Below are 9,679 nucleotides of genomic sequence, written 5' to 3' on the forward strand. Positions count from 1 at the left end.
TTATTACACTGGGAAAGGTGAGTTTGCAACATAACTCTCCAAAACAAAAAGCAAACAAGCAAACAACCCCCCCCAAACCCCCCATCAAACCACCTTAAAACCCTTCAGGAATGTAATTTTTAATTTTTTGAAAAATTATTTAAATATTTTTTCAAGAAACAAGTTATAAGCATAACATTATCAAAACAATTGGTTCTCTACCTCCCGCAGAGCAGAAGACTAATACAACAATTTCTTCCATACATTGCCATCGTCCACAAAATAATAAAACATCAAACATTAAAAACTTCCCAATACAAAAGATCAGCATCCAAACAAGAACAGAGACCAATGTGTCCCCAAAGTTATCAGCTTCCCGATACAGTGGTGCCCCGCAAGACGAATGCCTCGCAAGACGAAAAACCCGCTAGACGAAAAGGTTTTCCGTTTTTCGAGGCGCTTCGCAAGACGAAAATGTCTTGCAAGTTTTTTCCCTCCCCCCCCCCTTTTCTAAGCCGCTAATAGCGCTAATCCGCTAAGCTGCTAATAGGGATGCTTTGCAAGACGAAAAAACCGCAAGACGAAGAGACTCGCGGAACGAATTATTTTCATCTTGCGAGGTACCACTGTAAATGCACAGTTGGTGCATGTCAGTAATAAGCGTGTTCATTTGAATATTTTATAAAGGTATGCCTTTTCTTTTGCTGTGAGCAATTGTGGTACTACCCAAATAAAAGTGATAATTTCCTTGTGCCATAAGGAGACTGTACTTGTTCATGACCTACTTATGATCATAGGACTCATACACTGGATGACGATCACTTTAAAACAATTCTCTCTATATTCTTGCTTGGAGAAAAGTGCCATTTTATCATTAATTCTTTGACTGGTTCCATTTTGCACTCATATTTTGCTTCTATATATCTTAAGAGGATGATAAATAAATTCCTGTAATTACCAACTTTTCAGATTTTTGTAATTCCCCTCAATTTGGCTGATTTGAAGTACGTCAGTTAGGTTGTTTTATTTGTTTTTTTTTTAGAAAATGAATGTAATAAAAATGTAAACTGTTCAGATAAAATATTATAAAATAGTTATATAAAATATTATAGTTATATGAAAATACCAATAAAACCGATATTCAAAAAGAGTAATGCTCATAAGGTTATCAAAGAAAAAATGTGCAGAGTTTAAGAACAAATATATACAATAAAGTGGCCTTTCCAGATAGCTTTGTCTATAAATTGTTTAGAAGTTAGGTGCTGCCATGCTAAAACATCAATTCCATGCCATGGAACATTCCATGCTAAAACATCAATGGACATTCCTTTAAGGAATGTGATCCTTAAAGTGGCTCTCCAAAATTTCTCTTTTGAAACTATTTATAGGGGGAACCTACATGGAAGACTTTTGTATCTCAGAGAAATAGACAGTGGTTTGTATTATTTTTCCTATCTTACTGGCACTTCGGCGATTAGCAAGGGCTTTTGGCTTAATTTGGTGCTTACCTGAGACATGCCAGAATTGAGTTCCAGCTAAAAGAAGACCTGAGTCTCTCCATTATAGATCCCTGGAGTTCCCAATAACTGAATGGGGAAGTTCGGTTCATGCTCTGTAATTTTGCTAAAAGACTTTTTGTGTATGCTGTCTATTAAATGAAAACCCTGAACTTCCCTCCACTTGTCCTGTGATTCCCACTGAACCCCTTGCATGTGGCAAAACAGTATCCAACCCACAATGGACCTTCACCATTCCATCTCTTTTTGATTTTCACTGCAAATGTAAACTTCAGAGGTAGAGTATGTGCTTGGCATGCAGAAGGTTCCAGCATCAATCCTCAGCATCTCTAGGCATGGCAACCAGTCACTGCAGACAGTACTTAAAGCTCAATGGACCAAAGCTCTGATTCAGCTTCCTGTGCCCTTATGAAGCTTGTATAATTTGCAGGCAAAAGCTCTGGAGAAGCACTGAAGATTCACAACAGGCTTTGGGGCACCTTCCTCAGCTCTCTGGCACACCAGCAGAATATCTTGCTGCAGAAATGTAAATGAAAGACTGTTGTTAAGCTGGCATGGTGGAATTGTCAGGATGGAGGCCTTAGGAACTGGAAGGATCTAAGGAGCCATCAAGTCTAGCCTATTCTTCTGAGCCAGGGCCAACTGAACATCTGAATCACCCCACCACAGCTCAAGTCACATGCAAGGGGCGCTACAGTGAAGGAGGTGGTGTGTAATGGAGATAGAATTGCAGGGCTCCAAATGAGGACTCATAAAAGGAAATGGAGTCACATATTTTCCTTCCTGATCCCTGTAAATGGCCTTCAGGCAGACATTGAAACTCTACCAGGGGGTAACAAAGGAAAGCAAATTCTCCATGGAGACAAAAGATAGACAAATCAAATAGGGAGGCATAGGGTGAAAGTAGCCGGCCACTATTAATAATTATTAATTTATACACCACTTAATGCAAAATAAGAGGTAAAACATGTTTACAAAGCATTTAAACATTAATGAGATATCATCATTCTGCACCAAGATACTTCGTCTCCTTGCCAGTGCTGCTTCTCAGAGTCCCTCCCACATACATATTTTGCACCAGAAGAGTCTCTGCACAGACACAAAGACCAGGCTGGAGACTCATTTCGCCCAGAACATGTCAAGGATGGGGTGGAAAGAGATGTCATGAGTCTTCTGCAGCTTGAGGACCAGTCTAAGACCTGAGCACCACAATTCTCTCCCTGTCCCACCCTAGAGATTGGCTCAGTGTTGGTGAAGCATTTCAAAGGGGGCATCACTCACCTGAAGTTGCTCTGGAGCCACCCTCTCGCCGGTTTCCTGCGGAAGCAGAAGCAGATCATTGAAGTGGAAGAGACCCCCACCCAACCCAACCCAACCCCACTCCACTTGGCCTCCCTGAGGTTTGGCAACACTAAACCCTCCCCAGCACAGGCTTCATCAGTTTTTAACAGCCTCAAGTGCCTTACAAGAAGAAGAAGAGTTTGGATTTGATATCCCGCTTCATCACTACCCGAAGGAGAGTGAAGTGTGACTAGCCCAAAGTCACCCAGCAGCTGCATGTGGAGGAGTGGGGAAGCGAACCCAGTTCACCAGATTACGAGTCCATCGCTCTTAACCACTACACCACACTGGCTCTCTTGCTTATCTTGCAGGAAATCAGTCCTTGTGCGGATGCAGCCATGGCCACTTTGTTTGGTCTTGGTACTAAAACACGATTCACATAGTTTCTGGGCACATCAGTGGAGATGTTTATGGGTACCACCAGATTTTGATGAGCCACCAGCTATCAAGTCCTCAGCTCATCCTCAAAGTCTAAAACAGCATGATCTCCTCCCTCCTCCCTGCATATGAATTCACAGTTTATACTCACTGATGTATAGTGTGATCCCTGCTACCATGATAAGAACAGCCCCAGGCACCAAGATGATCCACAGATAGAATACTTTTGAGGCTGAAATGGAGTAAAAAGAGAGAATGATGAATGGGAACCCCAACAAAAAATACTTCTTCATGCAATATATAGTAGAACTATAGAATTTGTCCTCCATCGAAAGGCAGTGAGGGCCACCAACGTGGATGGCTTTAAAGATTAGACAAATTCATGGAGGAGAATACTATCGATGCCAACAAGCCACAATGGCTACGCTGTGCCACCACAATTGGAGGCGGTATGCCCATGAACGATACCAGCAGCTGGGAACTGCAGGTGAGGAGAATGCTGATTTCTTCAGGTCCTGTTTGGATTTCCCACTGGGGCATCTAGTCACCACAGCCAGCCTTCCTCCCCTCCTCATCACTCACCAGGCTCCTCCCAGGCCAAGTCCAGAGGCTCCGGAAGTCCATCATGTTCCACATGGCACCGGAAGTGGTCCCTGTCCTTGGGGTCAACCTTGATGCTGAGCCAGGTGTAATAGGTCCCATCTGAGTTGGGGACCACGTCCCTGCGGAAGGTGTCCTGCTCCCAGACCTCCCCATCCTTCATCCACTTGGCGCTGATCTCTCTGGGATAGAATCCGTAGGCCTGGCAGATAAGGGTTTCCAGCCCATCATAACCTGCCATGCGTGTAACTTTCACCGTTGGAGGCTCTGCGAAAAGGACAAAGTTGTTGCTAAAGCACATCTATCAGCACCCTTCCAGCCACTGAGAGGATGGATGCACTCCTTTAAAGTGGGTGGAGCACTTAATGTAAATTTGACATTGACAGGTATATAGAAAGTGGGTGTTCAGGAAGAGAAATTATCAGGACACATTCTAGCCAAGCAAAAATACTAAGTGGGTGTAAAGTCTTGGAAGGACACATTCAGGTGTCCTGGACCTGAGTTTTTCTAGCTGTGTTGTAATAAGTTAGCAAAATACCCCACCACCTGAAGGATCCCCAAGAGATTAGGAGCTCCCAAGATTGGGATTCCATTGCTACAAAAGGCAGTAATTGGCATTTCTGCACCTTGCATAGTGAGCCTTCTTAGGGCTTCAGGGAACAGCATCACTGGGTCTCCATAGGAGAACCGAAGTCAGATCTCTCTGAACCAGTAGACTTATCTGTGAGGAGCAATGTTAATCTTAAACCACTCCAGAGTTCCTGATACTTCCACTTACCGCATGCAGAAGATCCATGGTTCCCTGTCCCCTGCCTGAAACTCTGCAAAGCCACTGGCAGCCAGTGTCGATCAGGCGTTGCCAGTGTAGTGTTTGTGGAAACTTAGTGTGCCTGCCAATATCTCGGATAGTGCCTGTGAAAGGGCTCCATTCTGGGTTACGCCACACATCCCATGGTAGCCATTTTGTGACTGACTACTACTTCTAAATTCCTAATGTGCCCATTGGTCCCCAAAGGCTGGCAAACCTCGGCTTAGACCAGGGGTCAGCAAACTTTTTCACCAGGGAGCCAGTGCACTGTCCCTCAGACTTTGTGGGGGGCCGGTCTATATTTTTTTTGGGGGGGAATGAATTAATTCCTATGCCCCACAAATAACCCAGAGATGCATTTTAAATAAAAGCACACATTCTACTCATGTAATTCCCGGACCATGCATGGGCCGGATTTAGAAGGCCATTGGGCCAGATATGGCCCCGGGCCTTAGTTTGCCTACCCATGGCTTAGACCAGGGGTCAGCAAACTTTTTCAGCAGGAAGCTGGTCCACTGTCCCTCAGACGTTGTTGGGGGTCAGACTATATTTTGAAGAAAAGAAAAAATGAATGAATTCCTATGCCCCGCAAATAACCCAGAGATGCTTTTTAAATAAAAGGCCACGTTCTAAAGACACGCTGATTCCTGGAATGTCCACGGGCTGGATTTAAAAGGCAATTGGGCTGGATCCGGCACCCGGGCCTTAGTTTGCCTACCCATGGCTTAGACAATAGGGAGTTAGATGGACCATCACTGGTGGAAAACAGGATGGTGGTGGACCTAGTTCAGGGAACTCGTGGCCCTGCAGATGTTGCCGCATGACAACTGCCCTCACCCCTGACCATTGGCCATGTCGACCAAGGTTGATGCAAGTTGTGGGTCCAACAACATCCACAGGAATTCCACAAAGGGAGCTGATTGTTAAGTCTGCGGGATCTGCTTTCCCATCCGCACCTTTCCTCAGCAAAACCTCCTTTCCACACTCCAAAAATTTCGGCAGCCACTCAGGGCACTCCTTTTCCAGGTAGAACTTGATGTGTTGAGACCAGGCCAAGTCAATCTCCCACTTCCTCTTGGTAAACTGTGCTGGAACATCCGTCGCTGTCCAGGTGAGGGTCTCCTTGTCAAAGCTGAGGAAGTCTTCCCCATCATAGCCATATTGGGCATAGCCTGCTCTGTGGCCATCCTCACTCACCTCACAGCCATACGCCATCTGCCAAGTGTGGAAGCCTGAAAGAGAAACATCAGGGTCACAGTAGGATATGCTCTTCCAATTTTCGGGATTAAAAATCCTTCTGATTTATGCTGGAAAATGTGGGAAAGGAAGAGTTCTTTGTTTCTGCTAAAAGTTTCGGCAAGCAAAAAGAAAACACTGTTAATTTCGGTAAAAGACTGCACCTTTATCCCAAAACTTTCAGAGGGGACTCTCTTGAATGCTGCTCACCTCCACTTTGGTTGTGGTGCTTTTGCAGGTTCTCCACATCGTTGCGGAACCTCAGTTCTGCAGTCTGTCCTCTCCAAGTGTTTATGTTCCATATATGAGGATCATAATTTACAGCATCTTTCATCCATGGGACTCCAGGCACCGCCTGCCTGCTCTGGCTGTCATAGTAAGTAGCTCTCTGGTCATCCACGTATACCACCGCAGTGAACTCGAAAAGTCCTCTGCTGGGCTCCCAAACTGCAGTCAACCAGCCATGCATGGTGTGAAAGGAGAAGCCTGGAAAGGAAGAAAGGCAGGCAAAGTTAGCGAGTCACAGAACCACAGAATTGTTGAGTTGGCAGGGACCTTCATGGTAGCCAACAGCTGCAGGGGGGAAGTCAGGCTGGCTAAAGCTCAGAATGAACTCAGGCTTGCAAGAGAGGTTAAAAATAGTAAAAAAGGTTTCTTCGGCTGTGTCTGAAGTAAGAGGAAGAACAAGCAAGTGGTAGGTCCTCTGCGTGGGGAACACGGAGAAATGTTATTGGCTGACAGAGAAAAAGGTGGAACCACTCCACACCTACTTTGACCCAAAAGGAAGGCGATGCCCAACCTGCTGATAACAGAGTAAATGATGTAAGGAGGGAGCAGCAGCCCAAGACAGGAGAAGAGGTAGTAAGGGAATTCAAATCTCCAGGGCCTGATGAACTGCATCCAAGGATTCTAAAGGGTACTAAAGGAGCTGGCAGATGTAATTTCAGAGCCTTTATCTATTATCTTTGAGAATTCTTGGAGACCAGGTGAGGTCCCCACAGACTGGAGGTGGGCAAATGTCCAAAGCAGCGCACGGAAACACTGTTTACCTTCCCGCTGGAGCAGTACCTATTTATCTACTTGTACTTGGCGTGCTTTCGAACTGCTAGGTGGGCAGGAGCAGGGACTGAACAACGGGAGCTCACCCCGTTGCGGGGATTCGAACTGCAGACCTTCCGATCGGCAAGCCCTAGGCTCTGTGGTTTACACCACAGTGCCACCCGTGTCCCTTGAATAAAAGGTAAGAGCATAAAAAACGGTATCATCCATCAGTGCCATATTGGGGGGGGGGCGGGTTATTGCCCTGGGTGGCACCTCTACAGAAGTGCCATTAAGCCTTCCAGCCTGTGTGTGTATGCAAAAGCACATGATGTGTGTGTGCCAAATTGGCTCTTTGACCCCGGTGAAACAAAGCCTAGTTTCCCCCTTGTTCTATTACCACATCCTTATTACGATCCATTTGGGGGGCAGGTGTGCAGCATACTTTTCAGAAAGATCAGCGTTTAGGAGATCAACCAGGGAGGTGGGAGGACTGAGGCTCAGCAGCACCCCACCACCAAATTAAAAACCTCCCTTGCATTTCTAACAGCGGAACCGTATGTCTGAAATTTCCCGGACATATTGGGGGTTGGACTCGATGGCCCTTGTGGTCTCTTCCAACTCTATGATTCTATATAGTGATACCTCGGGTTACAGACGCTTCAGGTTACAGACTCCACTAACGCAGAAATAGCAGAAATAGTACCTCGGGTTAAGAACTTTGCTTCAGGATGAGAACAGAAATCGCGTGGCGGCGGCGCTGCGGCAGCGGGAGGCCCCATTAGCTAAAGTGGTGCTTCAGGTTAAGAACGGTTTCAGGTTAAGAACGGACCTCCAGAACGAATTAATTTCTTAACCCAAGGCACCACTGTACTGTATATTTGGAGGCTGGGACAGAAATCTCCTAAATGTCCAGGAAAGTATGGTAAGTGGCGATTTTGACCATTTCAGAGTGGGGGCGGGGAGCTCAAGAACCTCAATTTTTAAAAAAATAATATTTATTCAAATTTTAGAGATTACAAAGAGAAAATTAGAAAAAACAAAAAGAGGAAAATAAAAAATACAGAAAAAATACAAAGTTAGGGAAAAAAAACAGCTCAAACCTTTACATAACTTTCTTTCCTTCGCTTATTTCCTTGACCTCCTCACACCTCCCTTTTTTGTATTCTAGTTCAATTAGATATTTCAGCAAATCTTTTCCAGCTTTATTTTTATCCTAATAATTTATCTTAATATACTGTATATTAGGAACAGTATATTAAGAACCTCAATTTTTAAAGCGATTTTGCAAAAAGAAAAACCTCAACAACTTTGGCCGAAAACGCTCAGCAACTTTTCTGTCCGAGTGTACATTTTCTGTACTAAGGCAACCCTGGGTACACGCGGGTGATTTTAAGCAGGGCGGGCAGAAGACTTTTTAATGCAGCAAAAAGAGGAAAGAGACATTTCGTTGCTGCGAACGCCTTCAAAAGCTCTCGCTGCTGAGTGTGAGGCTACTGATCGGTCGGGAAAATATATTCAGGGCTCAAAATGCGTCAAGGCTGCTGCTTAGGGATGGGGCAAGCAGGGCCACCACGGCAATCTTACTCCCTTTCTTTTTTTCTTTTTGCAAGCCAAGGCGCGGAAATCCTTTCCATGGGTGTGGGGAACAGTACTCACCTGAGCGGCTTCCCAACAGGACGGCAACAGCCGCTTCCAAGATCAGGAGCTGCCGCATCTTGGATCGATTGCTGTCGCAAACAGCCCCGTCCGTGCAATCCGGAGCCCCCTCCGTGGAATCTAGAGCAGCGGCTGATCTAGAGCAAGCTCCGGGATTGGCCCAGAGCAACACATCCGACCAATTAGAAAAATGAGCTCGGGTTTCGGCAGCTGTTGCTGGGCGGACGTCGCAGCGGGAGGCTGCGAAGCGAAAGTGAACTTTTTGGCGATTATGCAAATTCCGGGAAACGCGGGGGGGGGGGCTTGCAATTTTCGGTGTGTGTACGCACATCATTCTTGGCCATCGTGTGCAATTGCTGGAGAAGCAAGTCCGGAGTCAGCCTGGCAAGAAAAGGGGGGAAACCTTTAGGGAAGTTTTTAATGTTTAATAATAATAATTTTTATTTATACCCCGCCCTTCCCGTTTCAGAAAACCGGGCTCAGGGCGGCTAACAACAAATTTAAAACACATAATTGATGCAACAAAAAACAGCACAAAATACAATATAGAAAGCGAATAACAATAAGTTCAGAATTCAAAAATCAATTTAGGGGGAAATGTTTTATTCTGTTTTTAATCTGTTGGGAGCCGCCCAGAGTGGCTGGGTAAACTCAGCCGGATGGGCGGAGTATTGTTAATAATAATAATAATAATTACAACAACTACAACAATTACCACCCCTGCCAGGTAAAGAGGAGGCGGCTGGGATTGACTCAGCAGGGCCCTCCAGTGTCCCACCTGTGCAACTTGCAGGAAAGGCGCTTGTCGGCCAAAGCAGAGAGAATTGGAAAAAAGGGGGAGAGCGCGCGAAGGTCCAGCAGCTTTTCTGGGCTCTATTTGGCTGCTGCTCATAGGAAAAATAGCTTTTTAAAAATAGCTTTTTATTATGATTTTAAAACTGTTATTCTTATCCACTTCGAAGTGCAGTGACAGGGTACTGCACCATACCAAATACCAAGCAAAAAGGTAATACAGTGGTACCTCTGGTTAAGAACTTAATTCGTTCTAGAGGTCCGTTCTTAATCTGAAACTGTTCTTAACCTGAGGTACCACTTTAGCCTATGGGGCCTCCTGCTGCTTCCA

The 9,679-nt window shown here is 45.4% G+C and overlaps 1 protein-coding gene across 1 annotated transcript; it reads right to left on the reverse strand.

Moving 5' to 3' along the window:
- Positions 1-673: 673 nt before the first annotated feature.
- LOC309337090 (major histocompatibility complex class I-related gene protein-like) lies at positions 674-8,701 on the reverse strand. Its single transcript, XM_081853773.1, has 7 exons — positions 8,557-8,701; positions 6,070-6,345; positions 5,580-5,855; positions 3,798-4,082; positions 3,367-3,447; positions 2,778-2,813; positions 674-2,012 (listed from the first exon to the last, which is right to left on the reverse strand). The coding sequence occupies exons 1-7, from the start codon at positions 8,612-8,614 to the stop codon at positions 1,981-1,983; spliced, it is 1,044 nt and encodes a 347-aa protein (XP_081709899.1). The 5' UTR covers positions 8,615-8,701; the 3' UTR covers positions 674-1,980.
- Positions 8,702-9,679: the final 978 nt, after the last annotated feature.

This window comes from Podarcis erhardii (assembly GCF_964252035.2).
Source record: "Podarcis erhardii genome assembly, chromosome: 2".
Lineage (NCBI taxonomy): Eukaryota > Metazoa > Chordata > Lepidosauria > Squamata > Lacertidae > Podarcis > Podarcis erhardii.

Coding starts and splice junctions, on each gene's coding strand:
- LOC309337090 (XM_081853773.1), bottom strand. CDS start 8,614: ATGCGGCAGCTCCTGATCTTGGAAGCGGCTGTTGCCGTCCTGTTGGGA. Junction 6,346..8,556: donor CCTGTTGGGAAGCCGCTCAG/GTGAGTACTGTT, acceptor CTTCCTTTCCAG/GCTTCTCCTTTCACACCATG. Junction 4,083..5,579: donor GGAGGTTTTGCTGAGGAAAG/GTGCGGATGGGA, acceptor TCCTTTTCGCAG/AGCCTCCAACGGTGAAAGTT.